A 27,559-nucleotide genomic window follows, 5' to 3' on the forward strand; every position below is an offset into this window, starting at 1 on the left:
TTTTGTGATTAAAAGAAAGCTATTGACACCTGCGAAAAGAGAATCCGGAAAGAGGATTTGTTAAGGTCATTTGGACGTATTTCTGCCATAACGGAACTATGTGCATTACGACGCGAGCCAGGGCTCATTGAGCCCTGTTATCAGTGGCGTGGCGCGCTTCAATATATATCGATATTTTCCCATTTAAAACTATGGTAAAGAATCGATTATTAGGCGTTCGTTGCGAACACCCTGATAATCGATCCTTTTCTATAGCTTTAAATGATAGATCAATCGATACATCCGAGCTCATGCGTCTTAATGCACATAGTTCCGTTTGGCAGAAATACTTCCATTTCTAGTAATGGCCTATAAGGGATTTTTATTGCTGAGAATCACTGAAACAGCTCGAAAAATTTTGATCAAAATTTCGGTTTTGAGCTACAATGAAAATTCTCGACTTTTTAAAAAGAATTGGACGGGGGCTGATTGCGGTTAAGTTTGTATTATCAGTAGGGTGTAAAATCTAAAGTAACCTTTACGTTTAGTGGGGGGAGGGGAGACGAGAATTTTGAGACATTTTTCTCCCCAAAAAATGAAAATTTCGAATTTTCAAAAATGACGTGGAATTCTCTAATGTTTTTTCTTCGCCCGGTGCTTATAAAAATTATAAGAATAGAAAATAAAAACAATTTTTTACAGGATTCCCGTCCCAGGATGGTACCTCTGATACATCCTATGCCGCCTTATATTTTTTACGCAAAAATTATACGGACCGAACAGCTGATAATCCTCATTTTTGAGCATCGAGCGGCGCGCGACAGACGTGAATCGGGAACGTCTTGAGGCGGGATGTTTCCACTAATGTCTTTAAATAATCTATCCGCTATCAGATTTGAGGTTAACACGCCCAAAATTTACGACCGAGATAGCGAAAACCAGGAACTCAAGCGGAATAGTTTAAGTTCATGTTCAAATTTAGTGACACTTGTATTTTGTAATGTGCGCGATCCCGACGCTACACCAGTAAGTACACTGAATTCGTTTACACTTTCGCAATCACCTACCTCATAAAATCTAATATTAAGCTCCAGCATGCTATTTACGTGCAATTCAGACTCCTTAAATTGTCATTGGCGCAATTGGGCATGAACAGTGATTTTTTTATCTAACGCGAAATTGATAAAGGCGGGGCGGGGGGGGGGGGTCTGGAGGACATCCAAAGGCCCCAGAGGGATCCATCAGGCGAGAGACCACGTAAAAATGTTCAAACTTGAGAGGCTCTAATTCGTGGACTATACATCTAAACTCTAAAAATAAAGGGCAAAATAAAGTAAAGAGATTTCACAAGTTTTCTCTTTTTTGCCGGAAGCTATTCTTTTTGCACTTCAAAGAAATCATTGGAGTGTCTACAGATTAAATATCACACTATTATCCTAATATAATATCCATTGTAGTACTTGCTACCCGTTTAAAACGATTGAACCAACTAGTTCATTCGATAGATTGACCCTAGAAAAAATAAAACATGCGAGCATTTTAATTAGCCATTTTAGCAACGCGCTATAGTCCCCATTATCATATATCAAATTAGAAGCATATGAACCGTTACCTTTTTGAGCTCAGCACAAAATGTATAGTGGAAAACTGTAAAAACATGTACCTATTTTCGCCAATTTTTGCCATCAGACCCATAGTACCTCCATTTGAAGGCTAAGAAATGCAAGCATTGTTAGAACCCAATTATTTTTTTACGTCCATTTCGTCAACAGCAAAATATTGAGACAAATCGGAATTCTGTGCGGTTGGGCCGATTTTGGATCTCATTGATATTCCTGGCATTTTTTTCACTTCCGGAGAATCTCCGGAGAAAACAGTAGAACAAGGCATTGGGAGAGGTCAGACGTGAAATTTTTAACTAAAATTGGAAATTTTGATGTTTATTTCGTCACATATTAAGATTGGAGGGGTGTTTCTTGCAGTAAATTATAATTTTACGAGAAAATGAATAAAACCTCTTTCAAGATTTCTGAACTTGATTTTAAGAATATATAAGCTTTAAGTATTTTCACCTGATGTGAAACTTTTTAAAGACCCATTCTACTGTGCGGCCCCCTCTAGTAACCGATCGAATTATGAGGCAACTGAGGAGCGCATAGAGGACAGGAGGACGCACAATTGCAGTTTTCGCTTCTCCAAGAAATACCTACGTATTAAAAGCCTCAAAATTATGTGGAGCTTTTGGAAATGGAAATTATGTAAAGGAAATTCAAACTCTTTTTCCCATGCTTTATAATTGGGTTTTAAAAGTAAAATTTTCACAGAATATATTTTGAGACTAGTTTTAGTTGCAATACTTAATATCTCATTTTTATAAAAAAAAAAAAAAAAAAAAAAAAGTATCCTTCCGCCTTGCAGTGTCCTTCAAGCCCTCAAAATCGTAAAGTCATATGTTTGAGGGGCTTGGAGGACAAGGCGTATGAGTGCAGTTTTTGATATTCCAGGAAATACGTGTTTAAAGTTTCAAAATTACATGCGATCCCTTGCAGCGGACAGGAAGTTTAAACTCACTTTTTGATGCTTTAAAGTTGGATTCTGATTCTGAATTTTCATAGAATATGCTTTCAAACTAGTTTTAGTTGAGCTCATGAATATCTCAATTTTTTTAAAAACTGCACTTATGCGCCTCCCTCTAACCCGCTCATTTGAGATTAAAATTTTAATCAAGTTTCTGTACTTTTGCATCTTCTTAAATTAAAATTTATTAATTTCGTTAAGTTATAATTTTTTAGTTTAATTTCCCTTGTTCTCAATACTTATCCTCTAAACAATTTGGCCAAAAAATTCCAACATATTGGATTTTAGTTGTGAATTTTTCACAGAATATACAATCAAACTAGTTTTAGTTGAGTTCATGAATATCTCAATTTTTTTCAAAAACTGCACAGATGCGCCTCCTTCCAAGCTCCTCATTTAAGGTTAACATTTTAATCTAATTTCATTTAATTACAATTATTTCCTTTAATTTCTCTTGTTCTCAATACTTATCTCTAAAAAATCCTCAGGTTAAAGCCGCATGGACGCATCAAAAGATGACAAGGAAGCGAAGGCTGCGGTACCCGGAGCACCACCTCCGCTGGCGGTGCCCCCTGGCGGACAAGTGGGGCACCAGTCGGAGCGACGATCCGCCAAACGAATCAGCGTCCTCTCGGCGCCGGACAAGCTCCTCGAGCCGGGCAAGTCCTTCGGGATCACCCTGTACGAGCTCAAGGTCCTCATGGGGAACTACGGGCGGCGCAGCGTCAAGGCCCTCTACGAACTCGGAGGGATCGAGGTTCTTTGCGCCCGCCTCCGCACTGACTCCGCTGAGGGACTTAAGGTAAGCAAGACATTAAAAGTGGACGTGTTTATGCTAAAAGAACTAAGTACACTGAAAAATATTCTCGGCGTTTTAACCAAGGTCCGTTGGTACCTTTACCATCTCACTTTTTTACCAATTATTGGTAATTTTACCAAGACAGACTGGTAAACTTACCTAAAACCGGTATTTTTACTGTTTTTTTCAGGTGAGAATACCACTTTTTATTGGTAATCAATTCCCGGTAACTTTGCCATTTTATCTCGGTAATTCTACCACAGTCGATAAAAAATATTGGCGTTTTTACCAAGGTCCAGTAAAATTACCGAGAAAGTTCAATAATTTTACCGAGATTTCTCGGTAAAATTACCAATTCCATGAATGGTAATTTTATCAAGAAAAAACTGGGATCAAATAGAACCCTGAATTCTTGGTAATTTTACACTTTTCTTAGTAAATACACCGAGAGTTCTCTTTCAGTGTATGTGCATAGGGTTTGCGTGTGACATTGTTCCTTTTATCATTAATGAATCAGTGAGTTCGAAAACACACCAACTCGGAAAAAAAATGTTCAGGAGACACCTAAAACTGCGCAGCGGGCGAAGAAGCGGAATAAGACAATAGAATATGTACTATTCAAACGATAATCCGGGTAACGGAACTTGGCTGATTTGAAAACGCCTTCAAATGCGGCGTGATACCTCACGCATTCCGGAGAGCTCAAATAGTTGTATCATTGCGCCTTAGAAATGCGACGGAAGATTACAATTGAAATAGCATTCATGCACGCTGGCTTTTTCGTTTCCGGTAACATTTTTGCAGTCATGAAAGCATAGCTTAAGTGCGCTCTAGCTAGAATTGTATTTAGCAAATGGGTGGTTTTTATACGAGGATTAAAAATAAACAAGTGGCACGGAATAAGACAATAGAATATGAACTATGCAAAACGATAATCCGGGTATCGGAACTTGGCTGATTTGAAAACGCCTTCAAATGCGGCGTAATACCTCACGCATTCCGGAGAGTTCAAATAGTTGTATCATCGCGCCGTATGAAGGTGACGGAAGATTTAAATGGAAATAGCCTCTATGTACGCTGGGCTTGTAGATTTCTTCTCAAATTTTAGCAGTGATAAATGCATAGTGAAGTGCGCTTTAGCTAGAATTGTATTTTCAAATGGGTGGTTTTTTACGATGATTAAAAATAAACAAGTGGCACGGAATATAAAAAAAGAATATAAACTATGCAAAACGATTATTCCGATAACGGAACTTCGCTGTTTTGACAACCCCTTCGAATGCGGCATGATACCTCTTGCATTCTGGAGAGTTCAAATAGTTGTATCATTGCGCCGTAAGAATGTGACGGAAGATTGAAATGGAAAAAGCCTCCATGCACGCTAGGCGTGTCGATTTTTGTGACACTTTTGCAGGAGTGAATGCATAGCTGAAGTTCGCTTTATCTAGAATTGTATTTACAAAGGGTGGTTTTTCAACGAGGATCAAAATAAAAAAGTGGCACGGAATATAACAAAAGAATATGAACTATGCAAAACGATAATCCGGGTATCGGAACTTGGCTGATTTGAAAACGCCTTCAAATGCGGCGTGATACCTCACGCATTCCGGAGAGCTCAAATAGTTGTATCATTGCGCCGTATGAAGGTGACGGAAGATTTAAATGGAAATAGCCTTCATCAGCGGCAAAATACAGGTGGCCCATCGGCGGCAAGTAAGTAAATCCGGCCCTGTTCGTAACTAACATTATAAAAAACGCCTATAAAGTACAGCGTGTTTGACGCTTATGTGCCGATTATTGGAATTGATTAACGAAGCTATAGCCACTGAGTAGGTACATACAACTCACTCCCGGCTTCATTTCCTACATTTCCTCTTACATTCCATTTGATCCCTGGCATGCCCCTTTCTGCCCAGGCCGGTCCATACCAGTTTGTAAACTTGGCAACCGGTGATCGTGATTTCTCTCTATCCGTTTGTGACGTACCCACTTTAAGCTTAAAAACGGAAGCCACTCAGAAAGGAGAAGCTTGGAGGACGAAGCTAATGAGTGTAGTTTTTGCTATTTCGAGAAATACGTGATTAAAGTTTCGAAATTACATGGAGCCTTATGGCGGAAAGGAAGTTCAAACGGACTTTTCGATGCTTAAAAATTGAAAGGGGGCGAATTATTCACAAAAATGTATAAAGTCTAATTTTTACTCAAAATCATAAATATCTCAATTTTTTCGAAAACTGCAGTTATGCGCCTTGCCCTCCAAGCCCCTTAATTGAATGTGATAACCCTTTCATGACTCTACGTACTGAGATAACAACTGGACTACATTTTGCGACTGGGAACCACAATTTTTGTCTTAATTGTAAAAACACTCAAATGCATAGGAAAAACAATGGCACACGAGTTATCTCTGATCTAAAGCAGAAATTGAAGTCTCCAATTGAAAATTGTAGCCCAAACTTGAAGTGTTGGGTGCAAAAAGGGCATTTCCTAGTTACAGTGTCTCAAAATCTCCGCTTAACGTTTCACCCATTATAATTGAAGCAAATGTTTGTAATTTGTCGTAACTTTTACTGAATATTCTTTTTATATTTACAGTGCTGAAAATATGAAATGTAAGAAAATTTACTCAATGGTTTCCTCTCTAAAATTAAAATTAGCACTGGAGATTAACCGTGACTAAAAAATGCCTTTTTTGCACCCAATGCCTCAATTTAGTCCAATTAAATGGACGTACCCTAGTAGCAGAGTTATATAAAAAATTTGTTTTTAAAAGTATAAACCGTAAATAACCACAAGCTAAAGAATATTCATTGTTTATGTAATGGATGTAAAGTTTTTTAGTTAAAAGTTTACTAAAAAACTTATTTTATTATGTAACCCTTAGTATAAAAGTTATATAACCAAATTCAAAGAGTGTATAAAATGAATTTTCATTATTCTTCCTGGCTGGTAGCGCACTCTAGTTATGAAGTGTGCAAGTTTTCATATGCGTTACTACCAGGTGGTGGATCATCGTAGAGTTGTGACTTACCTTAAATCCGCGCCGTCCTAGTCGGGATTAGAACCCACGCTTCGGGATGGAGTTGCAATCCGAAGTCCAGTACTTTACCACCAGACCAGCCAGGCTTGATATGAATGGGCCCCTAAATTCAATCTCTTAACTATCGCAGGCCTCTGAGTCCGTAATATTTTGTTTATTGACGGATTCTTATGATATTTTACCAGACTTTATTATTTATTATTTATTTATTTATTGTTTTTTATTTCATGATGTAATTTTTTCATTTTCATTTTTTTTAACTCTCTCTCATTTTTTTAGCTCTCTCTTTTTTTTAACTATCATGATTTTTAACTATCATTTTTTCTAACTCTCTCTATTTTTTTTAACTCTCATTTTTTTAACTCTCTCTCTCTCTCTATTTTTTAACTTTATAATTGCGTCTTTTTCCAGTTTTAATTATTTGGGCCTTTTTCTAGTTTGAATTTATGTCGATGTATTTATGTTATTTATTTATTATTATTATCATTTCCTTTTTTCTTTTAAATTTTTATAATATTAATTTAAACATTTTAAAAAAAATCAAAATTTTTAAAATAATATTTAATAATATTTTTAAAATATTAACAAAAATAATTATGATATACTTTAAAAATATTATAAAATATTATTTTAAAAATTTTAATTTTTTATATTTTTAATATATTTTTAAAATGTTTTAAAACTATTCATTGATTGTATTTCAAAAGTACTTTTGAAAATATTTTAAAAATACATGAAAAACATTTTAAAAATATATTAAATTTCAATATTTTTAAAATATTGCTGTCTAACTGGGCAGGGTTATGAGCCAGACACGCTACCAACTGAGGTAACAGGGCTCCTCGGATTGTGTGCCGAGATATCCCCTTTTAACTCGTCTCGGAGCCATTAGTACCTCTAATAATACCTATCCCACGCAGTCTGAGAGTCGAGGGTGTTCATTGAAATGAGATCATCATCATCATTCATGAAAATGAGATAGGTTTACGTTAAAGTCATTCAGGTCATTTATATAACAGTTATAATAAGCAAATTAAGCAAAAGGATACTATGCGTATAAAGAAAATTTATAAAAACCCTTCCTCAATTATATAAATTTTATATAAACGTTATCTTCTGAAAATATGAATAATTATTTTCATGGGCATTTTATATAAAACTTATATACACGATATATAAACTTTAGTTAAAATGGTGATTATATAACCGGTATTAATTCCTTATACGTTTGTTAGGAAGGGGAAAGTGAATCATGCTACTAGGGTATTTCTTTGAAAACGGAACTAAGCGCCATCGGAGGAGGAAGGTAGTGGGGGACTTGGATTGGCGGCGAAATCGGGCGTCGGGCTCATTCCGTCCTATACTCGCAATGCTTTTCCATAGCGCTTAGTTTCCGTTTGACAGAACGCGCTATCCGGCATTCTAAATTCCTCAAAAGGAACTCAGATTGGCGCTTAGTTCCGTTTGATAGAAATACGTCCAAATATGTTCAATGAGACCCTCTGCCCACCCTCAGGACACAGAGCAGCTGCTAAAGTTACGGAAGGAGTTCTTCGGATCGAACCAACTCCCCACGGAGGAGCCGATCCCGTTCAGGGTGTTCCTGCTGGAGGCCATGAAGGACTACGTGCTCTACATGCTCACGTTTGTGGCGGCCTTGTCCATGGTCACGTTCATAATCAAGAGCTCCATGGGTCACGCTGGACACGAGTGGGTCGACGGCCTCGCCATCTTCTTCTGCGTCGTCGCAACCTCCCTCACCAACGCCGTCAACGACTACTCCAGGCACCGCAAGTTCCGATCTTTGAAAACCAGGTGAGGCTCCCTGCGGGCCGATTTGTGAAATGGAGGTGTTGCGTGTGTGAGGGATTTGCGATTTGACCGTTGGTTCTTACGTAAAAGTTCGCGAAAAACACGATGGTACCGCACTAGTTTTCTCTGAAATCATCTCCCAAGCTCAAAAAAAAACTCTCAAAGTGAGATCCAAATGGAGGGGATATCCCACCTTACCTTGAGAGTCCACCTCTACATCAAAACAAACTCTCCATGCAAAGATAGGGAGCAAATACATTGGCAAGGTTGTCGTGTTTTCAGTCTTGGAGTCCCCAAATAAAGTGGCAACCCTGCTAATGTGTTTGCTCCCTATCTTTGCATGGAGAGTTTGTCTTAATGGAGAGGTGGACTCTCAGGGTATAAGGGTGGGATATCCCCTCCATTTGAGCCTCACTTTGAGAGCTTTTTTTGAGCTTGGGAGATGATTTCAGAGAAAACCAGTGGCACCATCGTGTTTTTCGCGAACTTTTACTTAAGAACCAATCGTCAAATCGCAAATCCCTCACACATGCAACATCTCCATTGATAGACAAAGCTATAGACAAAGAAGACAAAATGGATATGGAAGGATCCTATTGGATGAAAGCGGGTGGTTTCAATGGACAAAGGATATAGGTAATAGACTAACTAACGGCAATCCAGGAGAGACCCTACAGTCAGTCCATAATTTTCTCCCCCAAACCACAGGAGCCACAAATTTCAACCGATAGGATCGCTCCATACTCCCTATGTCTCCTTTGTCTATGGCTTTGTCTATTAATTTCAATAATCTGTCCGCTTGTCCACGAGAAGTACTAAAGACGAAAATATTGAAATAATCGTGCATCTTAATGCAATAATACTGCATTTTTTTTTTACTTAACTTTGCTAAGAAATGCCGATTTTTTACGATCGATGAAATGAGTTCCCTGTGTGAGGAAGGACTAAGGGTTTGAAGTGGAGCCCCTTCAATTAGTGAATAGATAACTTGCACAACACCCAAAAACATTAGCAATTATACATTTTACGATGTACTTGCAATTTACTGCAACCTGTGTTAGATACTTGGGTCTTCCTAGGTTTGTTATATTAATTGATTGTTTGTCTCTTGACTGAAAAAAACTCAATGGCCTTTCATCAACAGATAAGAGATGGGATGAAGTTAATGCAATTTTCTGCTGTTGGTTTGAAAAAGAGAGTTTGACGGTGAAACTGTGGAGACACTTTTCTCGGTTTGCAATGCTGCAGATTTCATTGAGTGGATGGGAACAGAGGCGGATTCTGCAATTTGGCAACACCGGATTTCTTCCATTAAAACCTAAATAATCGATTCTTATCGGAACACCTGGCCCCTCCAAGAATCGATATATTTCCATGTGTTTAAATGAAGAAAAGACAATGCTGCCAATTTGCTGGATCCACCAGTGGGAACCAATGATGATTCTATCACTAAATGGAAAAAAAAAATGTCAACGACATTAAATTTACTAACAACTTACATCGTTAAGGACGCAAATTACGACTCGAAAATTCAACTCAAAAATGTTTTCAAGAGAAACCGTATAGCAAAGAAAACTTGAGATTCAATTTAGTCGTGATTTCCGCGAAGAAACATTCGGATACCTATGCTGCCAGAATTCCAGGGATCATTGCATACCTATTCCCACAATTTCAGCCTCAAAATTCTAATTCGCTGTTGTTTCTTGGCAGGCTAGTTCACGATAAAGAGTTCTCTGTCGTGCGAAACGACTCGGCGCAGCAGATCCCTGTCGAGGAGATCCTGGTGGGCGACGTGTGTTTGCTGAAGGCCGGAGATCGGATCCCGGCGGACGGGGTTCTCATCCAAGGGACCCACCTCACCATCGACGAGTCGGCCATGACAGGGATCTCCGACTCCGTCAAGAAGGACGAGAGAAGGGACGTCTTCCTCCTTTCTGGCACTCACGTCATGAACGGCATAGGTACTCCTATATGGTGCATATAAACTGTTCTCTCAGGGCAAGAAAAAATAAACTCGGCTGTTTTATAGACGTCTTGAGAGTAAGAGGAGTATACTCTGTACTGCCGTGCTAAAGAAAAACGCCATATGAACATTCGAGAGTTGTCAAATTTCCTCCGATACAATATTTATTTTTAAAAAAAGTTATGAATATTTTTCTATGAAATTTTCAGATGACGTCTATTAAAGTGAGAACAAAATTATCTGAAAAGTTGGAAGAAAAATATTCATAAGTTCACCAGGAAAATTGTGTTCTATCCAAGGATATTTGGCAGCGCCTGAAGGTTCATACGGCGTTCTTCCTTAGCACGGCAGTGTAAAGGAACGAATTTTCTGGCAAGAAGGTTGTCTATCTGCCATTGAATCTGGACCCAGAATGAAATATCCTCATCTTTTCAGGGTTTTTCAGGTCTTTTAAAGGCATGGTCTAAGTCACTCAAATCTGGTCGAAAATTCTTTCAAATTCCCCTCACATGGAGGGGGCGGGGGGTCAAACGAAAAACAGGGTTTCGCTTGTAACTTTTGAACGGTTTAAGATGTCGATTTGAACTTTTTTAAATGAAAGGTCGTTGAAAGAGCTTTCTTTTAGTATATAATGTTCAATAGTTAGAGATAATTTCAAATAGTTGGAAAGTACGATTCTATGGCTATCACAACTGACCCATTCTCGGTCTCTGAGCCAAGGACGGTTGGTCGGTACATGTCTATACAGCTCATCGAGAAAAAAAGGAGATGTGCATTTGAGCATCTTGGACTTTTTTTGACGACGTAGGTCGGTACGGCGACTTTAATCATCGATTATCTTGGAAATGGTGTAGTTCATGGAAAACGAGAAAGTAAAAATGTATGAAACATAGTGTTTGAAATTATATCATGAGCTGATTTAAGCAATAAAATCGGACGTTATGGTCCGTTTTTGATACTTTGAATTCCAGATTTTGCTGACCAGGTTGTACCGACCCACGTCACAGGGTACACAATCTTCAAGGTGCAAACACCTCCTTTTTTTCTCTATGCGTAGCCCGTAAGTACAGATTCCGCGGCCGGAGTTTTTTTTTTTTTTTTTTTTTTTTTTTTGTTTTTTGAGTGCCATGGCGCTTGATGACTGATCCCTCCTTTCCCTCAGGCAGAATGGTGGTGACAGGCGTGGGCGTGAACTCCCAGGCGGGGATCCACCTGCTGGCCGAGTGGCACGAGGAGAACATATTCCGTCGGCACGTGGACGCGACGTCGCTGGCCCACCAGTCGTCCACGGTCTCGGACCACATGTTCCCGGCGGAGCGGCCGATGAACGAGAACCTGGACCACGACTCCTACCTCCAGAAGAAGCTCTCCCTGGTCGCCGTCAAGATCAGCTACGTCGCCACCGCCCTCGCCGTAGTCGTCACCCTCATCCTAATCCTCCGCTTCACGGCCACGCAGTACTCCTTCAACGACGACCGGTTCGAGGTCGTCTCCTTCCTCGGATACACCATGCACTTCATTTTCATCGGGGTGAGTTTCGTTCTTGTTCTTCCTCTACTCAGAAGTAGGGATGCGGATGAGAACCGGAGATCAGAGGTGGATCCAGCTATTCGGCAACACCTGATTTTCTCCATTTAAACCTATGTTAAAAAATCGATTCTTGTCGGAGCACCTAGCCCCTCTAAGAATCGATACATTTCCATAGGTTTAAATGGAGGAAAGACAATGTTGCCAATTTTCTGGATCCGCCAATGCCGGAGATGCATTTTGGAATTGTTTCTGACTCATGGGCGGAACGAGAAATTTATTGTGGGGATACTTACAGCGGAGCACACAATGAGTCAGTTGTGCTGGTCACAAAATCGTGTTTTGACGCTTGATTCTTGTAGATCAGCTAAAAGTAATAGGATCTGTCCAAACAGCAACTTTCTACGTCCAGTATTAACCGAGATATGGCCCTTTTGACGTTTTTGACGTCATTCACCGCAGTAGTGACATCCGCGTGGTTCCTTCCACCTTGCTTTCATCAGTTCGTCATATACGTCATAATGTATGTACATAGTTCCGTTTGACAGAAATACGTCCAATTTTATGCTGTTCATATTCAATGCAATTTCACACACGCGCAACCGGCACACTTGTGCGGTTTCGATAAATTATGTTTCCTTTCAATCTTACAATAAGTGTTTTTGATGCAAGCCTGAAATCTCTTTTCAGAGGGGAAAGATAGAACGAAAATTACCTGGCATAAACGCAATTTCCGATTTCTATGATGCTTTTCGAACTCCATGAAAATTCAGCAACTAAGATTCTTCCGATCACAAAAGCATAAAATTCAGTGAGATGTTTATGCAGGGGCGAAAAATTCACAATATTTGGAAAGGAAGGGGATTTTGAAACACCACACGATCATTTTCAGCCAAAAAATCGATTAAATTAGTAAAAAATTGAGTTGCATGCTTGATATAATTCTTATGAGGTCATCGTTAAATTTTTAGTATACTTTTTGTTTTGATGTTGAAACTGAGTACCTAAGATGGCTCCAAACGTCGTGCTTTGTAATGATTTTAAATTCTAAACCTCGTTAGTTTATATTTTTAGAGAAACGTTGAATTTGCCAGTATTATAATAATGATAATGCAATTACTCACGAGCATCCTGGCTTCGTTTGTGAAAATTCATGGCAGGCAATCGATCAACAATAGTTTCGCGAGGGCAATCGATGGATTTTTTAGTGTTTTTAATATTTTAGCGGTAATTTCGGCACTAAAGAAGCTCCATATGGGGGGGAGGGGGACGCGCGTCTACCATGAATTTTCAGAAAGAAAGCCAGTAGGCTCGTGAGTAATTGCATTATATTTTTAAATTTTGCTCTTTCGGAACCTTGTTCTTGGACCAAGCACGTCATTTATGCATCTCTGTTCCTGTAGGTCTCAATACTCCTAGTGGCCATTCCAGAGGGCCTACCGATGTCGATAGCCATCGGCCTGACGTACACGGTGAAGCAGATGCTGAAAGACAACTGCTTGGTGCGGCACATCAACGCCTGCGAGAAGATGGGCAACGCCACCTCGATCTGCTGCGACAAGACGGGCGTCCTCACCACGAATCGCATGGCCGTCGTCCAAGCCTTCATCAGCCAGGTCCCGTGGCGGACCATCCCCCAGTTCCAGCTGCTCCCCAAAACCGTCGGCGAGCTCATCGTCGAGTCTATCGCTTATAATTGCTCCTACATCTCCAATGTAATTCCCAGTGACAGGTAAGCGTTTTTCGGACAGACAAAAACAAGGACATCTTAAGGTGATCAGCTTGGAGAATCAAGCAGTGAGGGACCGATCGTAAATTAAATAACGCCCCACCGTACACCGTATCGCACCATACGCTTTCGCCGTACTACCTCAGGGTAGTCCGGCGAGGGGGGTTGAGGGGAGTGTTACGCCATTTTGTTTTTATGTGTATAAGGTTAGGGACCTACATCACAAAAGCGTTAAAAGGGGGAGAGAGTTCAAAAATACTACTTGTTAATGAGTGTACCTTTGCGATTTTTTTTTTTTTTTTTTTTTTTTTTTATTTTTTATTTTTTTGCATTAGGTCGGAAGAAAAATCAGTGAAATTTTCAATGAGGAATGCCCGCAAGATTCCTTTGATAAAAATCCGATATGCGAGGGGAAATTTGGCAACCTTGAAATGTAGTTTAAGCCCCCGTGAGGGTAACGACGATATGACGCAATTCCTATTTTCTAAGTCTCTCATTTCATTTAATGTTCACTATTGTATCCTCAGGATCGGAGCGTTGCCCAGCTACGTCGGGAACCGCACGGAGTGCGCCTTGCTGAGGTTCTCGCTGAACCTGGGGCAGGACTACCACTCCTTGCGGAAGAAGATCCCGGAGGAAGACCTCGTCCACGTGTACCCGTTCGACTCGGAGCGGAAGATGATGAGCACAGTGATCCAGACGGAGCGGGGCTACCGGGTCTTCACGAAGGGGGCAACAGAGGTGATCCTGGCCAAGTGCAGCCGCTTCCACGCCGAGGACAGCGCCGTCAAGCCCATGACCGAGAAGGACCTCAAGTCCTTTCTCTACAAAGTCAACAACCCCATGGCCAACGACGGGCTGAGGACCATCGCAATCGCTTATCGGGATTTTCGGGATAAGTACGAGTGCTGGGAGGATGAGAAAGAGGTAAGGAACATGCTGGGCATGCAAGCATGCTGCATAGTGTCTGGATCCACCTATATTTATAATTAGGGACTACAAATTTTAGCTCATTTCAGCAACAACAAATTCGTCATTAGTTTCCCTACTCAGACTGGTAATTTTATGTTTGAGATAGAAATTTTAATCAGTTTTTTCCTGCAAAATGTAGTCCAACTGTTCGATTCATTGACGATTTCTGGACTTAGGACAATTTTTCAGACTTTCAAGCATCACATCACGCTGTGGTACGTCAGGAAACAAAATCAAAAGTAGATACACTTATTTAAGCCGTTGAATTAAAAATTGTTTAATTCTATCAAGTTTAACCAAGAACAAGACAATTTTAGTAGCTAATTTTTGTGCGCAAAAGTTGACCAATATACAGTTTGAAATAAATCAATCGTGTTATGGTTAGGTTATGGTTAGGTCATCAAGTTATATGGCAACTCGAACCCTTTTTTTGCCCATCCCGGTATGTTCCATAAGTTTCCCTTTGCAGACACATTAGCCAGATATAGTGGTTCCTAATTGCATTGTGTAGTCCATAGGTTAGGAGTCCTAACACTCAGGCTAGGGTCAAAAACATGAAGGAAAAAAAAATCGATTGCTGATTTAACAATTCGATTGTTAAAAAAATATGTCCGACATGTTTCAAATGTACATTTTACAACAGTGGAAAGCTTATTTAACCGCGGGGGTGGTTCAATTGTCAAGTTTTATCGTAATATCTACATTGAAACATGTCGGACACTTTTTAACTACAAAATTGTTAAATCAGCAACTTCAATTTTTCCTTGATTCTTACTCCACACTTCACTTTTTCCTTGATTCTTACTCCACCCATTTCTTTCCCTCAGGTGGTGAAAGACATGATCCTGCTCTGCATCCTGGGTATCGAGGACCCGATCCGTCCGGAGGCCCCTCTGGCGATCCGGCAGTGCCAGGAGGCGGGGGTGACGGTGCGGATGCTGACCGGGGACAACATCCACACGGCCCACGCCATCGCGGTCAAGTGCGGGATCCTGGAGAAGGACGACAACCACCTCGTCCTCGACAGCAAGACCTTCAACAAGCGGATCCGCGGCGAGCAGGGGGTCATCGACCAGCGGCTCATGGACAAGATCTGGCCCAATCTCCGCGTCCTCGCCCGCTGCTCCTCCAAGGACAAGTACACCCTCGTCAAGGGCATCCTCGAGAGCAACTTCAACAACAAGAGCGAGGTATGGAAGCATAAATCTGTGTTATATTCCTTTTGCGGGTTGATTGTCGAAATTGGTAGACACAGCTATAAACATATATACGTAACAATTTAATCAGCCCAAATTATGTATGTTACCGGCAAACCCCGTTTTTCAGGCAGACCTAGGTCTGCCTAGGCAAACCTAGGTCTGCCTAGGTAGACCTAGGTCTGCCAAGCACCTCGTTTGGCAAACCTAGGATTGCCTGAAAATTTTAGGCAGACCTAGGTTTGCCAAAAGTGATTTTAGGCAAACTAGGTTTGCCAAACGATTTTTTTGGCAAACCCCGTTTCTGATTTCTACCGCTAAAGTGACTTTACCGGAAAACTTTTTCTACCGCTAAAGTGACTTTACCGGAAAACTTTTCTACCGCTAAAGTGGCCTTACCGGAAAACTTTTTCTACCGCTAAAGTGACTTTACCGGAAAACTTTTTCTACCGCTAAAGTGACTTTACCGGAAAACTTTTTCTACCGCTAAAGTGACAGTACGAATTCAATGAGAAACAACTATTTATCCCCACGCAGACCGGGGCGAGCGGTGGTTTATTATAAAAGAATCACAGGTGAGGCTGAATAACAGTGTAACATAATATCACAAGTGCTTAAAACAGGGCACGAGAAATCTGAGTAGCAAAAAAAATTGGAAAAAAAATGCAAAATTTACAATTACAATTTGAAAAAAGATACAATTTGAAATCGTTACAGATTCCTTGTCACTTTTTTAACATAATATCATAATATCACAAGTGCTTAAAAAAGGGCATGAGGGAAAACGTTACACAATTGATGCAATTCGAAATCATTATAGATTTTTTGTCACTTTTTTATTTTTTAGAGGAAAAGTACATTCAAAGGAAATTTATTTATTGTTGCAGCTGAGGCTGGAGTGACATTTGGAGTTGCACAGTTTGCCATTTTTGCGGCACTTACACTGGTTTGAGGTGCAACCTTTTTTGCAGTTGCACCTTTCGAACCCCTGCGCAGAACCCCCAGCAACACTGGCTGCGGCCGCACGTACCGTAACCTTTTTTTCGGCTGGCACCTCACTGACCGATATGAAGGCCGTGGCGCACACGTCGAATTCCGACCGACAGTACCTTTTAGGGAGGATGCCGTCTTTGGTCCCTATTTTGTATAACTCGTGTTCGTTTTTGTCGAGAATTACGCCGATTATGTTTCTTAAACAAGCACGAGGCTTGTCCACGTCTGGTATAGGTATTGTTACGTTGTCGCCGACCTTCGCTGGCGGATGCGTTTTGTCCGAGTGCAGACGCATCTTCTTAGCTTGCTGTTCCAAACCAGCAGCTGCCTGACTCCGAGCTTTTCGGATGTTCTTCCTCGTCGCGCAGTTGCCGCACAAGACTTCATGTTCGCCTTCCGGTTTTTCTTCTGTTGTGTCCAAGTCAGCACCGCACGATTGGCAAACGTTTCCGGCGGAAGTTGTGACTGGACTAAGTTGAGGTGGTTGAGTCTGGGTAGTGTTTCCGGCGGAAGTTGCGACGGGACTAAGTTGAGGTGGTTGAGTCTGGGTAGTGTTTCCGGCGGAAGTTGCGACGGGACTAAGTTGAGGTGGTTGAGTCTGGGTAGTGTTTCCGGCGGAAGTTGTGACTGGACTAAGTTGAGGTGGTTGAGTCTGGGTAGTGTTTCCGGCGGAAGTTGTCACCGGTTCATTCTCGTCGTTTTCTTCGTCATTTTCTTCATTGACCTGTGAGGAAGCCAATAACTCCTCCAGCTGCTCCTCCGTCTCAACATTCGCCAACATATCCGGCGTCAAACTGCTTGTAGTGAGACCAACTCTTGGCTTCATTCCGAATAATGCTTCGTATGGGCTCATTCTGATACCGGCGTGATAAGCACGATTTTTCATGAACTGGATGAAAGGTAACGCGTCGGGCCACTGGTTCGTCTTTTTGTCAATTAGCCACGCCGCCAACATATTTTCCACGTCCTGGTTGGCGCGCTCAATGGATCCCTGACTTTGACTGTGGCGCGGCTTACCGTTGACCACTGATCACTGTCCTCCGTGGACGCCGCGTTCCGCGAAGCGTGTTTGGTGCGCTACCGTTCGCACCTAATCCACAAGAATTTGTCTTCCCTGTCATCTAATTGGAATGTCCACTGATAACGCCGCCGAATTTTTCTCACGAGTGCTTCCCTTGTTGCCAAGTAAGCGGTGAAAAAGTTTTCCGGTAAAGTCACTTTAGCGGTAGAAAAAGTTTTCCGGTAAAGTCACTTTAGCGGTAGAAAAGTTTTCGGTAAAGTCACTTTAGCGGTAGAAAAAGTTTTCCGGTAAAGTCACTTTAGCGGTAGAAAAAGTTTTCCGGTAAAGTCACTTTAGCGGTAGAAAAAGTTTTCCGGTAAGGCCACTTTAGCGGTAGAAAAGTTTTCCGGTAAAGTCACTTTAGCGGTAGAAAAAGTTTTCCGGTAAAGTCACTTTAGCGGTAGAAATCAGAAACGGGGTTTGCCAAAAAAATCGTTTGGCAAACCTAGTTTGCCTGAAATCACTTTTGGCAAACCTAGGTCTGCCTAAAATTTTCAGGCAATCCTAGGTTTGCCAAACGAGGTGCTTGGCAGACCTAGGTCTACCTAGGCAGACCTAGGTTTGCCTAGGCAGACCTAGGTCTGCCTGAAAAACGGGGTTTGCCGGTAACATGTAAATGAAATGAGAGGGGCATGGGGTACAGGCTGCAAATAAAAGTAATTTGGACGGGACGTTTCGGGTTTCACATTCCCTTTTTCAACCGCCGAAAAAAACAAAAAACAAAAGTTAAAATTTACATATAAATGAGCCGCCGCTTAACAGCAAGGCAAGACTGACAAAGAAGACATAGGGAGTATGGAGCAATCATGTTGGTTGAAATGGGTGGTTCTTATAGACTGAGGGGATAAATGATGGACTAAGGGTTCCTCGATGGTTGCCGTCACTTAGTCTATTACCTACCTTCTATCATAGGAGTCCTACGTCCATGCATATTTCATGAACAATAAAATCTTGAAATTTCATAGGAAATTTTTTATGAAATTTCAGAAATTTACGAAAGATATTGAGAAATACCGGTTCCTTTCCATGTTTCGCAACATGTAAAAATCGTGACTTTTTCTATTTTTGTGCGTTTGAGTGCGGGTTGCACACTCTAGCCCCTGAAAAATGTGAAATATTTCACAGCCTCATGAAAATATGAAATTTTACAGCCTCGTGACATTTCATGAAATATTTCAATGATATTTCTAATCTTTCATTTCTTTCTTACGTTCCATGCCATCCTGAGCTAAGGATCTCCTCGAGAAAAGTCTAAAAATCAAGACGCCTCAGCAGCAAACTTTAAACGTCGAGTTAGTATGCTATCTCACGATTACTATTTTATAATTATAGGTTGTTGCCGTCATCGGCCGAGAAACAAGGGACGCTCTAGTGCTGAAACGATCGGACATAGGCTTCGGCCTCAACATGACCGGCACGGACGTCACCAAAGAATCCTGCGACATAATCCTCCTAGACGACAGTTTCGGCAGCATCCTCAAAGCCCTCCTCTGGGGCAGGAACCTCTACGACAACTTCTGCAAATTCCTCCAGTTCCAAGCCATAATCAGCCTCACCGCGGTCACCCTGACCGTCGCCTGCGCCTTCACCTTCAACAACAGCCCCTTCGCGACCATCCAACTGGTCTACATCAACGTCTCCATGAACCTGATCGCTTCCATGGTCCTCGCCACTGAGAACCCGAACGAAGCGATCATCTACCGGCCGCCGTACGGGCGGAACTACCCGATCATAACCAAGAAGCTACTTGTAAATATCCTTGGTCATAGCATGTATCAAATGTGTATTCTCTTCGTCTTGGTGTATTACGGCGAGAGGATATTTAAAGTACCCAGCGGGAGGCAGGACTCGGCCGGCGATATCATCCCCACGCAACATTTTACGATCGTGTTCAATGTTTTCGCGCTTTTCAACCTGTTTAATTTGTTGAACTGCACGAAGATTAATAATCAGAGGAATATCTTCAAGGGTTTCCTCGACAATCATTTTTTGGTTCTCGTGTGGGTGTCGTTGATAATCGTCCAGTTTTTGATCGTGCAGTATGGGCACGATATTTTTCTCACCAAGCGGCTGAACTCGCAGCAGTGGCAGTGGTGTTTGGCCATCGCTGCGTCCATATTCGTCTGGCACCAGATTTTACTAACAATTCAGTATTACTATAGGGAGCAATTGAGGGAGGAGCTGGATTACAGGGCGCCGGAAGTTGTTCTGGAGCAAGACAGGGGGAACTACCCCCGTGAGGAGAACAGGCCTAGAGAGATGTGGTCCAACGCTATCAATGAGGCTAGAATAAAGATAAGAATTGTAAATATGTGGAAGAAGCTGGTTGATAATAAGGATGAAACGGAAGATACACAAGTATCTAAGGTTTGATACTCGATTATTTTCACAGGAATTATATTGAGTATGGAGTACGATGCGATTTTTAGGTAGAAATATTAAGATCTCTGTCGAAATCTCCTTGAGACGAATGTTTAAGAAAAGTAAAGAAATTTCCACGTGTTGAGGAGCTCTCTGCGAGCTCTCTAGTCACAGAAGTTTCAAGGAGTGTCTTGACATTCTAGCAACTTCTCTCTATTTCAAGGTGATTTTTACAGCCAGCTGTTTAAATTTGATTGGGGCAATATAAAATCTATCACATGGATCTATCCTGCCCCATCTTGAGTTTTTCTAGTTCTTTGTTGAAACCGTAACAACATAAATACACTGATTATAAGGAAAAAGTCTTAACATGATCGTCGTTTTGTGGTAATTTTAACCATATCTTTTGGATGTGCGTTCTTTTTGCCCAATCCTAAATTATATTTCATTGTATCATCAACCCGTAGTCTATTTGACTGCTCTCATTTGGCGATAGGCTTTAAAATCTGCTGGAAAGGCAAATAAGATTTGCAAATTTCTGTATACATTTAATTCGTCGAAAATTAGATAGTCAGATTGGCGGGGTTGAGGTGTACGTAAGAAAAAAAAAAAAATTTTTGAACAAGAAGTTTTTTAAAAAAAACACACAAGAGCTATAAAACGATGTGGTCAAAGTTAAATTTACCACCGGTTGTTACATAATTATGTAAATCGCCAAAAATACAGTCAAAGTCAAAAACGTGTCACTTAACGATGTTACCATTTGAAGTAATCTTACGACAGAACAGCAACTTCTACCTCAATTTATGCTCAAGAGACCTAATCTAGTTTACTTTAAATATGATTCAATCTCTTCGGGTAAAATCCGGAATAAGTTCTAAGTTCAGTATTTAGCCATTCCTTCCATAGAATAAACTTTCAATTTGTACATGTAAATACTTTTATAATGGTGTTATTTAGTCTAAGCCATATAAAGATTTATTTACATATATTTCGTGAAATTAAAATATCAGTCGTCTTATTTGTTTAAATAAATATTTATTGTACATAGTGTTCAAAAAACGTCTTTTAAATTACCTTTTTTTAAATTGCTGAGTGAACCAAAAATCTAATGGAATGTTTTCTGGGATAAATTGAAAGAGCTGAATTGATGCTGAACATAGTATATAGCTTGAAAGATAACTCGTCAGTGAATGTTCATACAACGCTGACACGCCTAGCACCTTAGCGCCCTCAATTTTGCAGATGCAACATGGTCATCCATCAAGCACGAATAGTTGTATCTCGGCGCCGTCATCGACGCGCATCCTTTCCCTCGCTCTATTTTCATGTGGTGATGATTCCGTTCGTCTTAATTATTGTAGTAGTGTTTCAAGGGCACACGTGACCAATACTGCCGAAAGAGACGTGATCGGGCCTCGTCTATATAACTTTTCTCCTGAATCGGAGCGACACCTCATCGGCAGCTTAGACAGGAGTATTTTGAGTTCACGCATCGTGCCATGGTTCCTTCAATTTAGCAGATGCAACATGGACATCCATCAATCATGAATAGTTGTATCTCTGCGCCGCGCAGCCATCAAAGCGTGTTATAAGGTGTCTCTTATTTTTGAAATTTGAGTGAAGTTAAGTTTAAGTCCGATCAAAATATGCTATGATGTTACCAAATCAACAGGTGATCGTTTTGAAAAAAGAAATTAAAAGAAAAAAAATAAATAGCGGTCTCTTTAGCGCCTTTTAGGGCGCACGTCTAAAAATTAGTATTTTAGCGACAGTTGAGTCTCTCAGAGATTTTTTTTCCTTTTTCTTTTTTTAAATGACTACCCCTACAAATCCCAAGGCGGGTCTATTTCTTTTGGGGAGTTACATATTATGGCGGATGAGACATTTTGGAGCCAAGAATCTTAACTTACCGTTCAAAATAAACCGGGCTCAGAGCACCCATCAAATTCTAAGCGGAGATTATATTTGTAACAGTTAGGCGATGGAACCGTGCTTTTTGGTGAGTTTGTGCGATAGAGGGAAGGTTGAAATGAAACACAAAGATCGACTGGGCATTATATTGGAGGTCACACCGGCGTATAATTATTGCAGGTCCGTAATTATAATTAGGATGATTGTTGGCACGACACTCGGCGCTCCTTCCCTTTATAATATCCGTCTCCTAAAATTTTCTTGTGTTTGGGAAAATCAACACACTGCACTGTGAAAAAAAAGATAGGCATAATATCTGGTAATGTTCCCTTCTTTCTTGCTAACGATCGGTGGCGAGGCGTAAATGATCAATTATAGATATTTTCCCCTTGAAGCTATGGTAATAATCGATTATTAAGGTGTTCGTTGCGAACACCCTGTTTATCGATACTTTTCCGTAGGTTCAAATGGCAGATTAATCGATATATCGCAAAGCACGCCATGCCACTGCTGACGATGATACTGAACCTATCAGAGAGAGATGGTCAGCTAATTTCCAGGCAAATAAATGACAAAATCATAGGTACACATTAATTTGAACCCATAATTTCGTTGTCAATATTTGGTTATCTTTTAAGCATCCAAACGGCATTACGTGGTGAAAGAGTAGATCGTTAGCCAAGAAATTTGCCAAAATGTCTGATTTGACAATTATTGGCCTGCACCGTGACAGATTTATTGCAAGGACTTCATGCCTGGTGCAAGAATATTCGTCGCACTCAAAACCATGTCAATGAACGGTACCTGTTTTAAAACGCTGCGCCGCGTCACCGCACCGGCCGTGTCGCGCTTTCTTTCCAAAACATACAGTCTTTACTTGTTGACTTTTTTGTCAAGTTCTAGGTCAATGTGTAAAAACATCACATGAAACCATGAATTCGACGACAAATTTCGTATTCCGCCGAAGAAAAATCGGAACTCTGTCAGCCTTGTTGAACTTTTCGGTTCTTTGAGGATACATTGGTCCAAAGTTTGCCCGTGATGTTGCCAGCTCTCAAGATTAATCATCGTCGGGTAGACAGTGGGTCAGTTGCGCTGGTCACAGAATCGTGTTTCGATGCTTGATTTTTGTAGATCATCTAAAAATAATAGGATCCCTCCAAACAGTGTCTTTCTAGGTTGAATACTAACGCTTTGAGTCATAGCGCTTTGAAAAGTTCGATTTATGACATACCATCCACCGCAGGAGTGACACGCTTGGTTTCTTCCACCTTGCTTTCATCAATCAGGGAAACACACATTTGCACTGGTTACTAACGTGTAAATTGGACGAAAGCACCAAGAATGTCACTACCGCGGTGGATGACGTCAAAAACCGAATTTTTCAAAGCGCTATATCTCGGTTAATATTAAACGTAGAAAAGTTCCTGTTTGGACGGGTCTAAATATTTTCGCGAATCAACAAGAACCAGGCATTAAAATTCAAAATACAATTCTGAGACCAGTAGAACAGACCCATTGAGAAATTCAGCACATCTCACAAAATTAAATTAGCTAGGATGATGCATTAATGACCGATGCAAGCAGATACACTTGGACAAAATGTCTGGCTCATCAATAAAAGCCGCTGTCTGTGTGAGGCAACTATAGTGACTTAGATTGTTTTACAATGAGCCAGAGATCATGGAGGAAAATTTCCCTAATAATAATTTCCTTATTGAATCCCAACTTGATATGACCGGAATTCTCGTTATCCCAATGGGATTACTCGTCGCTTCTCTGAAGTGAGGGCGTACCTACCTCAATATACGCACGAGCTCCAGAAAACATGTAATTATATGCAAAACAGACTCACGTGGAAATTAAGATACGCCCTTTAGCCAGAGGTATGACGAATTGTTACGACAATCAGGGTTCTATCAGAGTAACAGGAATTTCGGTTAATTGTCTCAAATAGAAATCCGACAAGGAAATGTTTGACAGGATATGTACCCATAGGCTCTATGGGAAATTTTACCTCCGTATTTATTGTTGCAAAATGTAGTCCAATTATATAAACTCACTCCCATTATTTTAATGAACGCTTGAAACATCTATTTTTTAAAATGCTTAGAAGTTCATCTTCTCAAAATGTCTGAAGAATGGTGAGATTTTTTTTCAAAATTCTTTGAGCCCTCCATATCCGTTTTGAAGAATAGTTGAACAAGTTCAAAATTTGCGGGAGAAGACTATTCTGTGCCTCATGCATACTCTGGAGGAGGGTGGGGCGGTTTTTTTTTGGGGGGGAAGGGGACTCTTCAAATCACCTCGAGTTCTACCTCTTCCTAAAAACTTATGGTTTTCGCGATGTGCGATTTACCCACAAAAATTCTCCACGCATACCAATTCTTTCAACTTCAAGATTGCCGCTCTATAGTAGGTACCCACGCCCTCCAACAGAACACTGGAAAAAAAACAGATTGGATCTAGAGTCCAGACTCTTAAAAACATCGACAAGAAAAAATACTCTTAATTCAATCAGATTTGAACTTAAATCAAGAACCAAGCCGCTTAATTTGAGCGGATTTCCTTTTGATTTAAGCTTGAATCTGATTGAATCAAGAGTCCTTTTTCTTGTCAATGTTTTCAAGAGTCTGGACTCTAGATCCAATGTGTTTTTTTTCCCAGTGAATGTATAAACTATTTTTTCCGTTGAATATACACCAAGACCAACGCATACCTGCTTTTGTAACAAAATCAGATCAGGCCGGGAAAAAAATCCGGAACCGAAGTCACAGCTGAGAGCAACAATCCGTCACCCTTCTGACATTAAGGCGTAACTGCACTTTGCAGTGAAACCTGTCGTCCATATAACTCAATGCTTTCCTTGGCTCATCTCTCAGTGTAGTTACGCCCTTTTGTCAGCCAGGCGACAAATCGTCTCACCGTACCACCCAGGCTCCAGGTGTCAAACGATAAGCCTAATTAAAACGCTCAAATGGGCGCTGGACCCTCATTTGCACGTGTAATTACTTTCGAGCTAGGCTGTGACGTCCACTTAAACAAGTTGACCTGAAAATAGGAGCATTTTAAAGCACGGCACCAGGGAAGAATTGGTCGTACTCAGTTGTTCACCAATTTCAAACGGAACTATGTACAGATAAATTGAATGAGAAAGAGCTATGCGCGTAGAATCAAAGTGTTATGTAGTTCGTTTTGTCTCCATACCTCTCTAAATAGTTCTTTTCAGCATTTAATAAGTCCAATTTTCCTCCGTTTCTGGCATCGCTGGTGGCTTGCTCGCCGTCGCGTCACCCTGAAATGACCTGTTAATTACACTCATTTTCTCGTCGTTGAGATTCGGCTCCTTATTTCAACTGCAATTATTATATTATCTATAATTGATTTCTTCGGACCATATAAACTCTCCGTCACGGTGGTCCCACTTCATTGTAGTTCCAGTTTGTGCGCTCTTAGAGTCGTGGTTTATTCCCTCTTGATTTGTGTCTCGTGACGTGTAAAGTCTAGTCGTCTGGATCGAGTTTATCAAAAAGGAACCAAGTCATATCAGTGCTTCAGTAACGACGACTGTTAAATTTTTTTTTAAAGAAAAATTCGTAAATTTTGAAGAGACAACCGTTAAAGAAGTGTTAAAGTTTGCGTTTCAGGAAACCCTTTTAGCGTATGTTTAAAGTATGAATTGTAGGCGGTAAAATGTAGGTGAAATTGTTTCATCTCTAAAAAAAAAATACTAGCGTTTTGAAGAATTTTTTCTTAAAGGGGAAAGACGTTAAAACACCTTTAAAAATTCGTAAATTTTGAAAAGGCAACTCTTAAAGAATGGTTAAAATTTGTGTGTTTTGCGTATGTTTAAAATAGAAATCGTAATATTTAGGTGGAAGTGTTATATCGATTTAAAAAAATAATAGCTTTTAAAAGACTTCTTCACATACGTAAATGCTACCTGGCGAAAATTTAATTTAAAATAATATCCAAAGAAAGTTTCCCAAAATATAGAGTAATATTCTTTAAAAAATTGTTTTTTGAAATGAAAGCTTACCAGCGATCATTTTCACCAGGGTATCGAATCGAGAAGAAGGGATTTGAAGTTTTAGGTACCGCTCCATAAAACTCAATGTTTGTGATAAAGTTCAACATCCACCTCCACATTCAAAATATGTTGCCTTGACTTCGAATTTTTAACAGGAGAAACGGTGTGTGTTAAGGGTAAGCTATAAAATACTTCTGACTCATCTACTCCCAAAAATTGGCTTGGTACCTTTTTGTTAAACTCGGTCTGTTTATGGTACTCTTTGTGTCGAAACCGGCAGCAGTTTCAAAACATAAAATTATAGTGAATTTCGTCGCGTCCTCTCAAAATTGAACCGTAAGTAAAACAAATTATTCTAAAGTTCATTGCAGATGAGTTAAGTGACATTTTTGATGATTTTTTAAAAAAAATTGTAAAAAATGGGACATATTAAACGGGAGGGGTGAACCAAATGGATCCAAAATTTTAATGCTAATGCGGAAAAAAATAACTACAGTGTTTACTGATTTCCCTAAGCATATTTCGAGACAGATTTTATGTCGCAACTTTTAAATAACGTCTTTTATGGTTTTACTCACAGTCGTTCGGTAATTCCTTCATCAAATCATTTCCTTAATACAGACCACGTATGATTTAGACGATTAAGGAAGGTTTCATGAGGCAGGACGTAATATAAAACAAAACATTTTTAGGTACTTTTAGAAAAATCCAACATTTTAGCCCTTCTAAATCTACAAAATCAAATTCCGATTATCACTGTAAGACTATTTCGACGGTGTAGGTCGGCCATCATATAACTCGGTTTGCGACGTCGCAGACTTCCTGTCATACTTTATTTTTTGAATGGAAAACTACTCAACGACAATTCTTTAAAACTGTCATGATTTTTCTTCCCAATGCGAAGAAAATTCTGCAAAAATTTCAAGAAATCATGTCAATTTGTTCTCCTTTAAAAAAATGACGTAGAGGTGGAGATTTTCAGACACCGCAAACGAGTTATGTAATTGCCGACTTTCACCGTCGATTTGTATTTTATTTATATTATAAAACAATGGAACGAATAATTTTTGTACCAAATATTTGTATTAAGAATATACGTATCTCGTAACTGATACGGCGAGAGAATTTTTTAAAAAGTCTTAGTTAATATTTATCTAACAGATTAGAGCTCTTACACAATGATACTACGTGGAAGAAATTCGCATCATTCCTCAAGCATTATTCATGTATTTTTGCTTCATCAGTAAATTCTTACTGTCTTGTTCCATTAAACTATCCTAGTTCTCGTTCAAGACATGAAAGACTTCAGGAACTAAAATTAGAATCTATGTTGTAATTTTGAATCATCATGTGACGAATTTGGTGTTTTTTTTTGTTTGTTTCAGGTCAAAATTTACTACACTCTTTGGTTGAGAGGAATTCAACATAAGTTTTACGAAACCCTCTACACATACCCTGTAGATCCGAAATTTGTCTTTAGAAATTCGACAAATTCGGTTCTAGAGAGGTTTGTGTGGTATTTTAGACTGCCATCTCACCTCCAGTTGTATACACTCATGGCTTTGCACAAGTGAATTTTCAGGTAAAATTATTGATACCAGTGGCGT

At 40.1% G+C, this 27,559-nt stretch overlaps 2 protein-coding genes and 1 long non-coding RNA gene across 3 annotated transcripts in view; 2 read left to right on the forward strand and 1 right to left on the reverse strand.

Annotated features, from left to right (window-relative positions):
- The first annotated feature begins 728 nt into the window (after nucleotides 1-728).
- On the forward strand, nucleotides 729-21,070 carry LOC109033967 (plasma membrane calcium-transporting ATPase 2). The gene is made up of 9 exons (XM_019046854.2): nucleotides 729-1,005; nucleotides 3,045-3,358; nucleotides 7,912-8,210; nucleotides 9,918-10,168; nucleotides 11,333-11,700; nucleotides 13,101-13,429; nucleotides 13,954-14,353; nucleotides 15,226-15,588; nucleotides 18,980-21,070. Exons 2-9 carry the CDS (start codon nucleotides 3,056-3,058, stop codon nucleotides 20,018-20,020), a joined length of 3,354 nt encoding a protein of 1,117 aa, XP_018902399.2. The 5' UTR covers nucleotides 729-1,005; nucleotides 3,045-3,055; the 3' UTR covers nucleotides 20,021-21,070.
- LOC140225258 (uncharacterized) lies at nucleotides 16,466-17,607 on the reverse strand. The gene has a single exon (XM_072303516.1). It carries the CDS (start codon nucleotides 17,540-17,542, stop codon nucleotides 16,466-16,468), a length of 1,077 nt encoding a protein of 358 aa, XP_072159617.1. The 5' UTR covers nucleotides 17,543-17,607.
- A 3,552-nt stretch (nucleotides 21,071-24,622) lies between the features above and the next one.
- The window catches only part of LOC109033921 (uncharacterized), a 28,027-nt gene continuing 25,090 nt past the window's right edge, over nucleotides 24,623-27,559 (forward strand). The window contains exons 1-2 of the long non-coding RNA XR_011900415.1: nucleotides 24,623-26,288; nucleotides 27,338-27,534. This is a non-coding gene — a long non-coding RNA (uncharacterized lncRNA). The remainder of the gene's footprint in view (nucleotides 26,289-27,337; nucleotides 27,535-27,559) is intronic.

The sequence above is a fragment of the Bemisia tabaci genome, chromosome 8 (genome assembly GCF_918797505.1).
Source record: "Bemisia tabaci chromosome 8, PGI_BMITA_v3".
Lineage (NCBI taxonomy): Eukaryota > Metazoa > Arthropoda > Insecta > Hemiptera > Aleyrodidae > Bemisia > Bemisia tabaci.